Genomic DNA, 16743 nt, shown 5'->3' with positions numbered 1-16743 from the left:
TGGCCACGTGATACTGAATGTTATCTTGTCTGTGGCCCATGTAGCATCCCTTGGCATTTCTCTATACATAGGTGTTGGACACAGACCTTCAGCATCTTACTTCATTTCTTATTATGATTGGTTTGTTTCCAGTATTTTGGTAGGAATGGCCAAGTAGTTGTATGCGTGTGCACATGCTTGTGGAAGCCAGGAGTCAACCTCAGGTGTCGTTCCTAAGGTACCATCCACTTTATTTTTGAGACAGGGCTTCTCATTGGAATTTGGAACTTACCTAATAGGCTAAACTGACTGGCCAGTGAGTCCCAAGTATCTGCCTGTCTCCGTCTTCCCAGGGCTAAGATTACAAGCACAAAACATCACGTCTGGTTTTCTTAAGCATGTTTCAGGTACCCTACTCAGATCCTCATGATTGTACAACAAGGTCTTTGGAGACTGAATCCTCTCTCTCTGGTCACCTGTAGTTATAACAAGTGTCTAAAAAGAGATGGTTACTTTAGCAGAAATGGATGTCGGGGAAATGTAACTATCATAGTCCTTCAGACCAGAGAACTTGGCTCTCGGGAGGACAGCATGGTTGTATTTCCCCCTATATTATTTCTAAATACAACTGCAAAGTCTGGATATGATGAAAAATAACACTGGAAAAAAAGAGAAAATGACAGATTGGCTACGTCCTGGGATCTGAAGATTGGCATTGTGGAGAGTTCTCTGGATGTCTTTTTGCCGTGTATATCCCAGGGTTGGTGTTGAAGGTTGGTGTTCAACACAGGATGCCAACAGACACGGACAAAAGAAAAGCCCCTGAAAATGTGCATTCTCTAGGCAGAACACCAGGATTAACAATATGAAAGAACTGCTAAGAAGAAACTCTACATACTAATGCATGGCCCCGCAGAGAGGGAATCCCTCCATCACTGGTCCTGTCAGGAATAAACCAAGGACATGAACATGCTACAATGAACACCAGGAATATGTACAATCATTAGCTGTTAATAAACAATTTTAAAGTAAGCTACCATAAATTTCTCTAGTAGGAAACAGACAATTTTAATATTTCTATAACTATTTAGTAAATTAAATTCATAATTTAAAAAATTTCTAAAGAGGAGTACATTCAGCCCTAGATGGTCTTACTGATTTCTACAATGTATTTATTTGTCTGTTATTTGGATTTATTTTATGTGTATGAGTTTTTTTACTTAATGTGCATCATGGGCATGCTTGGTGCCCCAGGTTAGAAGAGGGTGTCAGATCTTCTGAAACTGGAGTTACAGAGAGGATTGTGAGCTACCATTTGGGTCCTGGGAGCCAAACTCAGGTCCTCTGGAAGAGCAACAAGTGTTCTTAATCATTGAGCTATCTCTCTAGCCCCTCTATAAATGTTTAAAGAATAATTATCACTAATTTTATATTATTTATTTCAAAAAAAGAAAATAAGGAAATACTTCTTAGCTGCTGTATAACTAGACTTACATTAACATCAATACCAGTTAAAGATAATATTTTAAATCCCTGCATATATCAACTGTCCTCATGAATATAAATGCAAAAGAAGAAATAAAGTCTCACAAACAAGCTGGTTAAAGAAGAAAAATCACATAATCATATTAATTGGTACAGAAGCACTTGATGAAACGCAATACACAACCATAATTTTAAAGATCAGAAAACAGAAATGGAGAGGAGCTGTCTCAATGTGACAGAGAACGAAGTCAGGCATCGTGATGTAAGCCTGCAATCCTATGTCTTGGAAAGCTAAAGTACAAGGCTATGCAGGGCAACTTAGCAAATTTCCCTCTCTGATTTTCTTTCCTAAGATTATCTTCAAACAGTCTTGAGTAGTGGCTAAATTTCTTAGCCCAAACCCACAGCTAATAAAAGAACAAGAGCTGGAACCCAAGCGTTCTAGAGCCTAGATAGGTGCTTAGGTGCTCAGTCCTGAGGCGGAGGCCATAAAGCTTCACATGGGAGGCCGAGGTGGTAAAGCTATATACTTCCTGGGAGAGCGCACGCGCGGGCCGGGGGGGGGGGGGGGGGACACGACGACACGGACACGACTCATACTATTTGTTAAAGTATAGACTTGGACAGCCATTTGGGTAACAAAATTGGCAACATTTAACAAACTCAAGATGTTTGTACCTGTGACCAAGTAATTCTACTTCTGGGCATATTTTATAGGGAAACTTTGGTACTGATGAACAAAGATGAGTAATGAAAATTGATCTACTTGGGAATGGCGTAAGTGAACAGCAGTATGGAAGGCTAGCCTGGGCTACCTGAGCTGTGTAGTGAGGCCCCTTATTAATGATGAGAAGGAGGAGGAGAAGGATAATGAGGATGATGATCACAAAAATGATGATGCTGTTCTTGGTTTAAAATCCTTGACCACACAGAGCATTTATTCTTTTAGTAATTATCGCTAACTTAATACACAGCAATTAGTTTCCAGTGCCACATAAACGTGTATCCCCTGACTGTGAAATCATCTTTTGTCTGTTTGTTTAGTTTGTATTTGTTCTCTTGGGAATTGCTTGCATACCTATATTTCCTTTTCCTTCTTAGATTGTTGTGTCTTTCTGGTTGAAGTGTTATTTAGTTAACCTAATAATCTTTTAATTTGACAAATTAAAATAACTTTTCCTGCTACGTACGGCAGAACAGACATGTAATCCCCGCAGTCAGAAAGTTGAGGCAGGCAGATCACTAGTTCAAGGCCAGCCTAGGTTACATGTTACGATCATGTCTCAATAAAAAAAAAATGATAGTTAATTAACTAAAAATTGAAAACAAAAAAATTCTGACAGTGTACACCTAGTCTTTGAATTTTGATTGATAATATGTACTATGGGAAATTTTAATTTATATAATTGAATTTAACAAGATATTTCCTCCACAGTTTTTAGCTTTTCCTTCTTCCACAAGTCCTGAAGATTATAAGAACATGAGTAAATATTTTCTTTTCAGATGGTTACATTTTGCTTGTTACATCTCATCTCTAATCCATCTGGACTGTGTTTATGGGTGGTAGAGAGTCTGGCTGCATTTGAATTTGGCCCTTGTGTGTGCAGCCAGTTTGTCAGTATATATTTATTAAATACCTCTGCCCTCTCCACCTATGTACACTGTCTAAATTATACAGTAAGCCCATGCAAGTCTGAGTATTTCCTGGACTCTCCTTTCTAAACTGTTGAGCTATTTCTTGTTTTATTTTTTTTTAATACATTTGTTCTTTTCTTTCTTTCTTTTTTTTAAAATTAATTTATTATGTATACAGTATTCTGCCTGCATGTGTCCCTGCAGGCCAGAAGAGGGCACCAGATCTCATTACAAGTGGTTGTGAGCCACCATGTGGTTGCTGGGAATTGAACTCAGGACCTCTAGAAGAGCAGTCAGTGCTCTTAATCACTGAGCCATCTCTCCAGCCCTATTTCTTGTTTTAGTTATCATAATTTTATAATAAATCTTATCTGTTAACATCATTTTCTGTTCTTTGTTCTCTGAAGAAATTTATATAGAAAGTATAATCTCAGGATTGATATAAACTAGTCAGAGTATGTAATTTTATGAAAATAGTATGCAAAAATTAATTTGCTTGAATACCTCAGATTCACAAATTGTTTCATTTTCTTGTTCGTTATGTCCTTTCCCCTCTGATGGTCATAACCACCACTTTCATTTTTTTCTAGTTTTTATTTCTTTTTTTTTTTTGGTTTTTCCAGACAAAGTTTCTCTGTGTAGCCCTGGCTGTCCTGGAACTCACTCTGTAGACCAGGCTGGTATTGAACTCATAGATCTGCCTGCCTCTGCCTCCACACTGGCTTATAACTATATGATAGGAAGGAAGTGAGGGAGGAAGTAAGGGAAAGAAGGGAGAAGGGAAGTGGGGAGGGAGGGAGGAAAAATGAGGGTGGGGTAAGGAGGAAAGGAGAAAGAAGGGAGGAGAAAGGAAGAGGAGAGGAAAATCTCACCACTCATTGTTCTAAGAATCACTTTATTGCTGCTTTACCGAGAATGAATGTCTGAAAAGGATCTCAGGAAGAGGGTTGCTGGGTCGCCAGCTGCCGTGTTCCGTGAGAAAGGTGGTCTGGAGATTCATCCCTTCTGCTAGATCTCTGCAGACCACAGCTGGGTTCATCCCAGGGAGAATCTTAATCTCAACATGGGTCTCCATCTCAACAGAATCTAAGCACGGGCCAGTTCTGGATCTAAGCTTGGTCTCTTGGATGGAGGAACGTGGCATTCCTTGCTTGTTCCAACAGCCCCACAGTTAGACAAAAATGTGTCCATTCATCTCTATTTTTATTCAGAAAGTAAACACACTGGAAAACAAAACGCCTTTGGCTGCATTGATTCAGAAAGAGAGGAAGTCAGTGAGGTGGATGCTGAGAATTTGTGTAGCCCAAGGCTACCACCCAGCTTTACCACCCACTTACCTCCCAAAGTGTGTTGAACCTGTTTGTCAGGGTGGACCAAACGCCATTCTGGATTCTGTACTACATCAGTTCAGTCGGGATAAATCTACCTGGTAGATCCGGAGTTAGTCACATCCCTGAGGCAACAACAGCCAGTTTTGGTCATCTGCCCAAAGTGTTTTAATCCACTGACTATTACAGACACCTGGGCAGGAGGAGAGGGGAGAATTACAGTCAACTGAGGTGGGGGAGGTCAGCAAGAAACCCAACACTTACGCCAACAGAAGCCATCCCTCATCTTCATCTCTTCAGGCCCACAGAATCCAGCAGCTGGATTTATGCTGCAGGAAAGCCAAATAAATGAACAGACAAATGGTGTGCTCATAAATCTCAGAAGTTAAACTGAGATTCGTAAAGGCTGTTGAAATGTCTCATTCCAGGATGCACGCCTTTGATGCATGCGGTTTCTGGCCGTCAAGTGGACACGGTGAAACTGCTCTTGAAGATGGGCGCCAACATTAATACCCAGGATGCCTATGGCCGCACCAGTTTATGCCTGGCAACGTACCTGGTACGCATTTATGTTTGTTAATGGGGCTACAGAGCAAGGGACCTAAAGATGTCAGGGGGATTCGACTCACAGAATGGTGCCCATGGGCTGATGCAGAAAGCCATTGAGAGTTGGACTTTGGACTTTACTCATGACCCTCAAGGCTCGCGTGGATCCTTCACAAGCTAAGGTAGAGGTGGTGTGACCACCGGGAAATGTTCTTGTCTATCTCAGCATTAGAATTTCACTTGGGACATTTCTGGCTCTCCTGGGTATTTCTAAGAAGGCTGCCATAAATAACCCCCAGAGGGTGGTACTGATTTGAAGATCCAGTTAAGGTCCGTGGGGTGGGATTAGATGGGGATTAGCTGAGTGGAAGCTCCAGGCTGAAGAACGTGAGAAACGATGAGAACTGGGAAGAGTGGGAGGACTAGGGAGGGCATAGGGGACATGCCAGGATCACAGGGCAACACCAAGTGATGGAGTCGGTTCAGAGCTAGTGCTCACATTAGAAACTGTGACGTCATTCCTCATAGTCGGGACTTCAGTTCAGCGTTGCCCAACTTTGAAGCAAGGCTTGGTTAAGACTCACTGAAAATCCTCTAGCCCTCTCCTCTTTGTGATCCTTCTGGACTCTCCCTGGGCTGGCTTAAGTCTCCGTGAAACAAGCCCTACCCACCACGTGGGGGACACTTCATCGCTTTTCTTCTTTTCCAGCAACATGGCCACTCTTCTGTCACATCTGCTGCCTCTTGGGTTCCCTGCTGCTGCCAGTTGGTAGGGGCGGATTCACCCCAAGCAGGCCCCCTAGGGTGCCCCACTGAAGTAAAACACTTTCCTTCTCCAAACACACCACCCCTTCCTGCCACAATTCACAGGGCTTGCAATGATGCATTGCTCAATTCCCACAGAGATTTTCTCCAGAGGCCACATTTTCATTTTTTTTTTCTTTGCATACTCTTTCTCTAGGACCCACAAACAAATCTAGGCATGATGTTTTTGAAGTGTGGTCCGCAGGCCTCTTGGATCAATATCCCTGAGAGGTCTTGTTTGAAAGGCTGGTTCTGAGGTAGATACTCCTTGGATAGCATGGGGGCAGGGGAGGAAGGGAGTCTGCTGGATAAACTAACCTCCCTGGAAACTTCTGTGTCCACCTGAGTTTGACGAGCACTGCTCTGCATGGGCTAGCTGAGCGAGGCTCCATATCTCAGACAGACGTATGACCACCTTCTCAGTCACCTCCCTTATAGCACCTGCCATCATAACTGCTCTTGCTACAAACTTCTTTCAAGTCTGAGCTGAAGAAAAGCAAACATCTGGATTAAGGAGCAGAGCAAAGGGGTGGAAATGGCTTCTGAAGCTGACTGTCATTCGAGTCAATAAAATGGTGGCAACAAATTGTATGTCTCTTAAAACTCTAAAATTCAAAATTTGAAAGAGTGCTCCTCCAAACATCAATTATGAGGGGCAACTTGGATCACAGACATGTGACACTTTGCAGGGCGCTCTTCCCAGTCTAAAGGGCTGGATGAGGGAAGTAGTAACATGACACCAGATTGGATGGCCTTCTTAACCGTGCCTGGCCTCTGTGTGAGTCCCCTAGTCTGGACGCAGCCCCTGGATGCTGAGGCTCTGGGAAGAGGAGCATTCTGAGGGTCACTGTGAAATCCAGCAATGTCTAGATTTGATCATTAAGAGAAGTTTGGCAAAAGAGGCTTAGAACAGAGTCTTGACTCAGGGTACAAATAAATTTGTAGACAAGTTTGTAGACATGTGACCTTGGGCAAATCGCTTCACCCTTTTGTGCCTCTCTCCTTATTTTTGAGGTAAAGTAAAAACTGTAACCTAAGCTTATCACACCTGTAGAAAAAGCTGAGGCCAGCTAGCACCTAGTAGGTATGATGCTCGTTTGTTGCTTCCAAATGATATCAAGGGTTTCAAATATCTTCACTGATTTTTAAATTTCTTTTCTGAAGAAGAAGGAAAAAAAGGAATGAAGAAAACCACAAACACACATTGAGTTCCAGGAAGCATTGCAAAATATTTTAGATGTTTCAAAGCTTACCCCATCAAAAGATTTGCTTTTTTCAAAAAACATATTTAAATCTTGGGCAATTCTGAAGTCTGCACAGCATGTCTTGCTTTTGGATCCCCTGATCAATTTTTATTTTTCCTTTTAAGAGAACTTGATGACTTAGACATTAGCAACTAGAATCAGATTTACTACATTAGTAAACTATGAGTCAATACTGACAAGGCCTCCCTCAAATATTTGTTTCTACTTAAGACAGATATTGCTGGCCAATTCTATAGAGCCCTACTTGGTACCATAGCCCATGAAGTTTTTTAGTTTTGATTTTTATGACAGGGTCTCATGTAGTTCAGGCTAGCCCCAAAGTCACTATATATCAAAGGATGACCCTTAACTCCTGATCCTCTTGCTGATAGCCTCTCAAATTCTGGGATTTGCATCTCCATGAAAATGTGTTTCTTGTTTGATGCACAAAACTAGACTGTCAACTGTTGTCTAGACTCTTCAAAACCACAAAGTTCTGTTCATATTATTATTTTCTTTCTTCAATAAGTTTATTAACTCCTTAGGTTTTGCTGCTTCCAATACTGCCATCCTAAGGGAAAGAATCCTCAGTCATTTCCCTGGGACACCTTGAGGCTGGACTATGTACACACGGAGGAAGACTAAAAACTGCTTTTGAATAGAAGGTTATCACACCACTGTGCTCAATAAGAGTTTTATCTATTTGTTTGTCTGTTTATAAGTAGCTGAGTAGCCCATGAATTGCAGATAAATGTAGGAGACCTCTTCTACTTAGCAATGAGAACCAAGCTTGGTTATCAGCTAGGTTGGGTCAGCTACAGAAGTGTAAATTAAGAAAGCAGTGTAAATATGGGCAGGGCTAGCCTCAGGCTACTAATGTCCTTTAACGTAAGATAGAAGACATGACCCAGCTGGACTGACGTGCTAGCCAGCAAGGTGATAATATCAAATTTCAATGGGTACAATTAGGGTGCAGGGAATTCACACAGCCTCCTAAGAAATATGTAGGTGTGTAAAGCCTTGCAATGTGTATCCCTTGGAGAATGTTAGGTTGCCTTCACCTTAGAGGTCCAGGGTGTCATCATTGGAGCCGCAGGGTATCAGCATTAGAGTCACAGCTATTGGCAGGGTGTTCAGGTTTTGTATCTAAGCGCTGAGAAGAGGCTGACTCAAGGAAGCAAGATGCTATCCTTCGGGTTATCAGAAACAGAATATGAGCTAATGAAGAACCAAGACCTCCACTTTAGACATGGGAAACAGGCTAAGCATGCAGGCTGGGACTCAGAAGTGGGCTAGGAAGCCAGCTTTTGGAAGTGGGTGTTGCCATCCAAGTCAGACAGGTGCTATGTATTATTTGGAGCTAAGCCACATGCCAGAGCAGGTGACCGCTCCCTGTCACATGCTATCTTTGGGGCAGCCTAGTTGTAGCAGTTGAATCCCAGTGAGTGGTCCTGGAAATGGAAGGGAGAGGCAAGAGAGCATCTGCCTCAGTCTGTATGGGAGAGGGCAACGATCCTACAGAAAACCTGGGACGTTGAAGCTCGGACTTCAGCTCTCTGCTGAGGTGCGGGAGATGGAACCACATGTGGTCTTTAAATGGTTTCAACTTAAACAAGCTTTTAGCCAAACCAAAGAAGCAAAGAAGTGGCCAAAACAGCAACAACAACAACACACGCACGCACGCACACCGTAGAAAGCTTCTTGACCTGTGTTACATGAGGCTGTGTTATGTAATGATGTGACGGCTGTTGCCTTTCAGGGCTGGCTTGAAGGCTGTGTGAGCCTGCTCAGAAATGGTGCCAAGCACAACATCCCCGATAAAAATGGCCGCCTGCCACTGCATGCTGCCACTGCGGAGCCCGACGTGAGGTAAGCAACACATAATACGCCAGATGGGAAAGACCCAGTTTGCATGAGAAAGGCATGGAATCCACCCCCCGTGACTGATAAGATTGAAATGCAGAGAGGACCTCAACACAATGCTCTAGAGCCGTCTTAAACTCTAATCTCACTCCCGCCTTCAGTGAAATGCTTTCCTCATAGTCTTTTATTCTAGGAGAAAGGCTACAGCATTTTCATCGTTGGAATCCATAAATCCATCCATTCGTTCTAATAGTCAGTTATTAACTCAGTAATGATTATTGGGACTTTATTACGAACCAGGCAGAGTTTTAGTCCCTAACAATGCCACAGTGAACAAGACAGTCTCTGATGTCCCAGAGCTGACACTGTCATGAAGGAATCAAGTGACTCACTAGCAAACAAAGGCACAAGATACCTTCCAGTAATGACAAGTGCTTTGCAGAAAATCATACAAGCTAAAACGGCCGTGACATGTCAGTAGGGTTAATGTCCAAATGGAGTCTAGAGTCTAGGCGTCGAAGGGGTACAGGAGCCCGAGGCAGAAATCCAGGGCAGTAGCTGGGAAACCAGGGCGGTACACACATGGAGCCATGTGAAGAGATTTACTCAAAGAAAGTCAATGACTGAGGAGGCCACAATTTGGTAAGACAAGTGAGAAACCAAGCGGAAACCTTTGCCCAGTCCAGTGAGTTCCTCATTTCTCAATGTCGAATTGGCCTCTGTCTCTATCATTTTAAAAGCCCCTGCAGCAACTGATGGTAACGTTTCCTACTACAAACACCAGTGTTGCCGCTTGGCTCTTCCTTCACGCTCTGTTGCCTACAACAGACCTTTAATAGTGATTGAACATCTCCCAGTCCTAGGCCCGGGGCAGCAGCATGGGGGTGGGGGTGGGGGGGATATGCTGTCTGCCTCACCCTCAGCACCCAGGGCCAGAATGGAGACCTGAAGCTCTGTGGGTCTGAACAGGTGAAAACTTTCTCCAGGCAGCGGGGGGATAACAGGATTTCTTCATCTCAGTCACTTTTATAGAAAGCAAAGGGCTTGGGAAACCCCAGGACTATCCCTCAGGCTTGCTGACTTGCTATCTTGGACTATATCCAGAAATAACAGAATTTACCCCAAGCTCGTTACAGCAAGGAAAGGTGGAAATGAAAGAACAAACCCAGACCATTAACTATCAGTAAACATCCTAGGTAAGGAGACGGTCTGTTTTCAGAAAAGGAAAAGGGAGGGGAAGGAAGGAGGGGGCAGGGGGGAGGGGAAGGAAAGACTTTTTTTTAGACAACTGGCACAGATATTTAGTTACAAAAGTAAACTGTTTTTGCAAGAGTCATCTTGAGAAAATAAGTTTAAAAAGCATACCTTGTAAAAATTATTCTGTCTGGATTACTGAACTTAACTGACTTTTATCTGCTTCTCTTGAGTAATTTTAAAAGCTACTTATTCTGAAAGATAAATGCCTACTTGAGTTATAGTAATTATGGTTGTTGCAGTAAATGAAACCCAAAGCTTGAGTGCCCCACATTCAGTTTTACTTCTCAGACATATCCAAGTCCCAATGTCGGTGCTGCTGGGTGATGGCTGGCTCCCCTCCACATGGCGATTCAGAGACCCGAGCATCTCCCATCCTGTAACTAGCATCCTGAATGATCACAGAATGTCCCTTACTTGGCCTGGTAATGGGCAAAGAGGAGCACAGAGATGCCTTGTTCATTCTTACAAAACCTTAGGCAAACATCACCATTCACATCTGTTCTCTTTCCATTAATAAGAACTAGTCATTTGCATACACTTGAATAGAACAAACCTCAGGAAACACAGTCCTGGGTGGAGGATCTACCTGTCTTTCATGATCCCAAACCATAAATGGGAAAGCCAGGTTTGGATGAGATTTGTAGAGACACCTGAGGTATGAATTAAGTCTTTTCAATCAAAATTACACAGGTCAGCTAGGTTCAACCTCTGAAATGATTAGTTCAAAATCAATCCAAGTGTGTGTCCTCTTCCATGGACTTTTTTTTCCTTTTTTTGTTTTGTTTTGTTTTTGGGTTTTGTTTTTTGTTTGTTTGTTTGTTTTCAAGATGAGGTTTCTCTGTGTATCTCTGACTGTCCTGGAAATTACTCTGTAGACCAGGCTGGCCTTGAACTCAGAGATTCACCAGTCTCTACCCCACCTGCACCCCAAGTGCTGGGATGAAAGGTGTGAGCCGCCACCACCCACTCTGTAGACTTATTTTATATAACAATGTCTCGGGACACTCTAGGATCCATCCCACATAGCTGGAACTCTGAAAGCAAAGAGTTGAGGCTTCCTCTTCTCTGGATGTTATACCTAATGACCTAGCCAATATCCTCTGGTGAGTTGAACCCAGAAAAGTAAACATGCTTCTGTGTCTCAAAGACAACAGTTTTCTTCTTGTAAATGGGTAGATGATTCTGAATGGTAAAATCCTGCTTCAGTTGAATGCTACTCAATTAATGAAAAACTGAAGCTGTGATGAACCATTTTGAAAGCAATATTTTGTGTTAGTGAATCTTCTTCAAAATGGATTGGGTCAAACCCTTAACAACCATAGACAACAAATTAGTTAGTAGAATTAACTGCAGACTCTCTGGGAAGCAGTTTGTCCTAAAGGCTTCCTTCTGAGAGTAAATTTATTTTAAAATAAAGGTATTTTGTGGTTGTTATACAAGAGAATTTATGGCAGAGTTCCATCTGTGTTAGGTGTTTGAGGAAGCCATGCTTTGTCACAGCGTTGGGATGAACCATATTTGAGCATCATCAGACACTTGCCTTGCTTTCTGAGAAAACAGACTGTCTTAGTTAGGGTTTCTATTGTTGAGAAGAGATACCTCGACTACAGCAACTCTTATAAGGAAAACATTTCATTGAGGTGGCTTGCTTACAGTTTCAGAGGTCCAGTCCATTATCATCACGACAGGGAGCGTGACAGTGTGCAGGCAGATGTGGTGCTGGCTAGACTTCCCAATACTGCTACTCTCTATGAGCCTTTGGGGGCTAATTACATTCAAACTACCACACAGACTTTGTCTGGTTTTGTAGGCATCTTTCAACATTGCAACTGCTATGAGAACCAGAGCGTCTCTCCCATTAGGCATGTGAGCCTAGTTTAAGAAATGTGTCCATTTAAGAATGGACACAACCTTTAAAGAAACTCTTTACTTTGTGTGTGTACGCATGTGTGAGTGTCCACCACGGCATACATGTGAAGTCAGAGGGTAGCTTACAGAAGTTAGTTGTCTCTCCTTCACCCTCGTGAGTTCCAGGAATCATACTTAGGTCCTCAGACTTGGAAGGAAGCATGTTTACTCACTGAGCCGTCTCAGCAGCTCATACATAGGTATAACTTTAGACTGGCCTGGCAATGTTTAGGTCTGAATTAAACGAATAGCAAATATTGACAATGAGGAAGAAGAGGAAGATGATGTTGATGATAAGGAGGATAGTATTTTTTTTTTATTTTTGTTTTTCATTTTAGTTTTTTTGAGACAGGGTTTCTCTGTGTACTCCTAGTTGTCCTGGAACTCACTCTGTAGACCAGGCTAGCCTTGAACTCAGAGATCTACCTGCCTCTGCCTCCCGAGTACAGGGATTAAGGTGTGTAACACCACTGCCCAGTGGATATCAGTTATTATAAGTAGTGCTCTGAACAAAATCCTTAGTGCTTCGTAGGTCCTGTCCCATTTAATATACCACTCTTATATATTATATATACAATATATTTTATCCTCACCTCACAGAGGAGAAACTGAGGCAAGTGGAAGCTAACTAACTGATGCATACATGAAGAAAACCTGCCTGATGGGTCTGCTGCCTCCCTGAGAGCCACTGTTGTGGGCCTGTGGGCCTTGCAGAGTTGACTGCAATGATCACATTTTATCAATAAGCCCTTGGCCTGTGTCTCCAGGCCTTATGAGAAACGGCCTTACAAAATTTACTGGCCCGCGATCAGGTCATATTTTATTCATGACAACATCTTTTAAAATCCTATATAAGAAACCGCAGAGAAGAAGTTTCACTGAGAGAGGGATTGCTGTGCTTCTCCAGAGAAAATAGTTGGAACTGGTATTATAGCAACACCGTGGATTATCATCCCGTGCCTCGCTTTCTGTGCTTAGAAAATTCAAGACTCGGTTTGAAACCCACCTCCGGCACACACACAGGACTGCACATCATGTCCTCCATCTTCTGCCCTTGTTTTCTCTGGCTAATTGCTTCACTCACCTTGTTTTTATTCATGTAATTAAAACCCTTGTTGGGTTGGATGAGGTCCGGAGTGACTGGGAGTCAGACCAAACTTGAATCTGGCCTTATCTGACCAACCACTTTGTCTTGGACAAGTTCCTATGTGAAGGCCCAGATAAGTTTCTTTTCTTGAAAGTAAAGAGAATGCAGTTCTCCTCTTAATAAGAAGACAGGCAGAAAGAGAGAGACACATATTAAAGCCACTGAACATGGTGCCTAGTGAGTGCATTGTGTTCAGAAAACATTAATAGTATGATATTAATGGTGATAGTAGAAAGTAGACAAATGTGAATACCACATGCTGGCATTAAAGAATAGGACCCACTGATTGCCACCCTGCCAGTTGCCACCTTGGCACACACCGGTCTGCAAAGGGTGTGTACAAGCACACAACTATTTGTGCACACAGCCCTGTGGCAGCATGCAATACCCATTTATTGCAAAGGATGCTGGGATAGGAACACTCACTTCCCTTTGTGTAGACTCAAGGGAACTTTCGAATCTCAAGCCATTCAGTTCCCCAGAGACCCTCTTTGCAGCTTTCGTGAGCACAGGTCCATCTGTGTTTTCTTCATATTAGTAAGCAGAAGAAACAGCCACCTGGAGGCTTTGTGCAAAGGTGTTTACCCTGGCTTAGAAATCTGCTGACCCTCAGGTTTCCAAACAGCGAGCTTCTCCCACGGGACACTCACTGGAGGTTATTGAGAGGGAAGCCTCCGACTGAAGTTGCTTTTTAAATAATCCAGAGGGACGCTCGCCTTTTGCCCTTAGCCTATGAAAAGATTCAGGTACTCTGAGCAGTTCGGATCCACATCCTCAGCCAAGGCCCAGGGCAGTGGGGGCTGGAGCAGACACAGGGATAAGTGATTTATACACTAGAACGCAAAGGAGCCCAGGCTTCCGCCTCCAAGTCCCGTGCCTGCCCCGAGCTCTCACTTCTCAGCAGGTCCAGGTTTTCTCCCTTTCAGCACCCCAAGCATTTCTTGAGCCCTTGTCCAGGACATTCAGAGGGTGTCAGAGTGAAAGAAGGGACAGGATCACTAGGACAAAGTCCAAAGAGACAGAGTTGTGTTTGTACAGCCCTGTACACACTAGTCCTGAAAGGCAAGCGGCAATTTCCTCTGAAAGAAGCCACTGGGCTCTCTGAAGGATTTCTTCATGGTCTCCATGGTAACAGATAGATTTTTTTTCCTTCCTTCCTTCCTTCCTTCCTTCCTTCCTTCCTTCCTTCCTTCCTTCCTTCCTTCCTTCTTTCTTTTTCTTTCTTTCTTTCTTTCTTTCTTTCTTTCTTTCTTTCTTTCTTTCTTTCTTTCTTTCTTTCTCTCTCTCTCTCTCTCTCTCTCTCTTTCTTTCTTTCTTTCTTTCTTTCTTTCCCCCTTTTCCCCTGCCACAAGGCCAACAGTTCTTCATTTTGCATTGCTCTTGACTACAGCCAGAGGGTTTCCTGGCTCGCTACCCCGGGGTTTTATGAGTTACTAATGCTCTAACCTGATGTGACTATTTCCTTACAGTCTCGCATCCAGATAGCTTTAGTGGACAGGAAGGGGAGATGGCTGGCTTGGGGGACCATCCCCACTCACTGCCATCACTGAGCTGCAGGGTTGGGAGCCTGCGGAGTCAACAAAACAGGAAAGGTTATAGAAGTATGTAGCATGAATCTTACAGAGTCTTATTAATAAAATCAAATCCGGGGCCAGTTTTTGGGGTGAAATGCTGGATGGTCAGAGAGACAGAACAAGCCACAGCTAACCTCACCTGGCCAACTTCTCAGCTGGTCTTGTTTCCTCAGACTGGAAGCCTCTGTGTCCTCATCCAGAATGACTCTCAGCTGAACTGTGCTGCTAGAAGCCTGAAAGCTTAACCAGGCAAATGCTTCTAGTTTCTGGTCCTCACGCCTTATATACTTTTCTGCTTTCTACTACCACTCCCTGGGATTAAAGGCTTGCTTTCTGGGATTTAAAGGCGTGTGTCACCACACCTGGCTGTTTCCTATGTGGCCTTGCACTCACAGAGATCCAGAGGGATTCCTGCCTCTGGAATGCTAGGATTAAAGGCGTGAGTGTCACCATTTTCTGGCCTCTGTATCTAGTGGCTGTTCTGTCTCTTACCCCAGATAAGTTTATTAGGGTGCACAATATTTTGGGGAACACAATACCGCCACAGAAGTAAGCTGCTCCTATGATGTCTCTTCCTGATCTCTGCTGCTACCCGAATCACCCGAGTGTGATCAGGGACAACCCAGAAAAGATAAGACCCAGCAAAGGTTTTTAAAAATGAAATCATTATAGAGAAGTTGGGAGTGGGCACATAAAAGCTACCCTAAGTGCTTCGTAAGCATTGACTCAGCTAAAAATTATAGCAAATCTTTAGGAATGAGACGGTGTGCTCTCCATTACACAGATAAGAAAATGAGGTCCTGCGAGTGTTATAACTCGTCCAAGGCCCCTGGCTAGTTGGTAAGAAGCAGGGATTCTAATAGCAAGCTTCTGTACTCTCATTAATCAATCATGACCCCCGGTGAAGGAAGTACCAGCTGGGCATCCTTGTGTGATGTCCTGAAACCTGGTAGGTAGTGAGTGGTCTGGAGCTGCTGCTCTGAGACCTGAGGCCAGTTTGAACAGGTTCCAGGGGAGATGGTGGAAGAAATGTTTCTGGCCACCACAGTGTCACACTGGAACTCTAGGAGGACAAGACCGAGGCCAGCAAGAGGTCCAGAGCTGAGGCAGAAGGGGACTGAGCCAGATTAACTCCACACCCCAGAACAGTGAGGGTCACCAAGCTGCAGAGCGGACATCTAGTGTCGAGTGCGGGCTGAATCCCGGAAACACTGTGGTGGGCCATCGGGGGTAGGGAGCAGAGCTCTTCATCTGGATATCTGTGTTCAACACTGAAAACCTTCAAAACCAAACAGTTAGATAGCACAGATTGGTCCATCAGACAGAGAAGACAGGAGATTCCAAAAGGGTAGCAACTGAGGAAAATCCAGTGAAACAATCGAGAGATGGTACTCTCCACTCACCCAGCACAAGGGCACACGCCTGTTATCCCAAGCTGTGAGAGGATGGAGAATCATAGGTTTGATGCCAGCCTGTGCTACCTAGGAGTTCAAAGCCAGACTGGGTTATACATCAAGATACTAAAACAAAAACAAAAGCAAACAAAACAAAAACCTCATGTTCTTCAAAAGCTCAGAAAGACATTACCACCCCTGAACCTAAAAGAGGACAAGGAGTCATTGCCCGAAGCCAATCTGACTTTGTCCCTCCTCACTGAGATGCTCCTGAGAGGATGACAGGGTTGCAGCCATCTTAGAGAAGGGCCAGACAGGGGGCAGCAGGCCCTGGGAAACCCACCAGAGGATGGGCTGCCCCTCCGACCCTAGACCCAGACAATTAGGAGCTGTACAGAAACAAGTTCCAGACATTTTCTGCCATAATCTAAAGGCTATGATATAACATAACTGGCATACTAAACGAAGCACCAGGTATGTCCTGTGGGATGTCTTCTGCTGTTATAGATTGTATACCACAGCTGTCAGAGGGAATGAGTTTCCTGCAGATAAACATGGGATGTCTGACTGTCAGAGGAA

At 43.7% G+C, this 16743-nt stretch overlaps 1 protein-coding gene across 2 annotated transcripts in view; it reads left to right on the top strand.

Annotated features, from left to right (window-relative positions):
- The window catches only part of Ankrd55 (ankyrin repeat domain 55), a 95118-nt gene that overhangs the window by 25317 nt on the left and 53058 nt on the right, over positions 1-16743 (top strand). For both annotated transcript variants that reach the window (XM_076551893.1, XM_042261561.2), the window contains exons 4-5: positions 4856-4986; positions 8781-8890. In XM_076551893.1, the coding sequence (XP_076408008.1) occupies positions 4856-4986; positions 8781-8890 (241 nt within the window). The remainder of the gene's footprint in view (positions 1-4855; positions 4987-8780; positions 8891-16743) is intronic.

The sequence above is a fragment of the Peromyscus maniculatus genome, chromosome 15, assembly GCF_049852395.1.
Source record: "Peromyscus maniculatus bairdii isolate BWxNUB_F1_BW_parent chromosome 15, HU_Pman_BW_mat_3.1, whole genome shotgun sequence".
Lineage (NCBI taxonomy): Eukaryota > Metazoa > Chordata > Mammalia > Rodentia > Cricetidae > Peromyscus > Peromyscus maniculatus.
The sequence above is the reverse complement of the archived record's forward strand: the minus strand, read 5'-3'. Positions and strand labels throughout refer to the sequence as shown.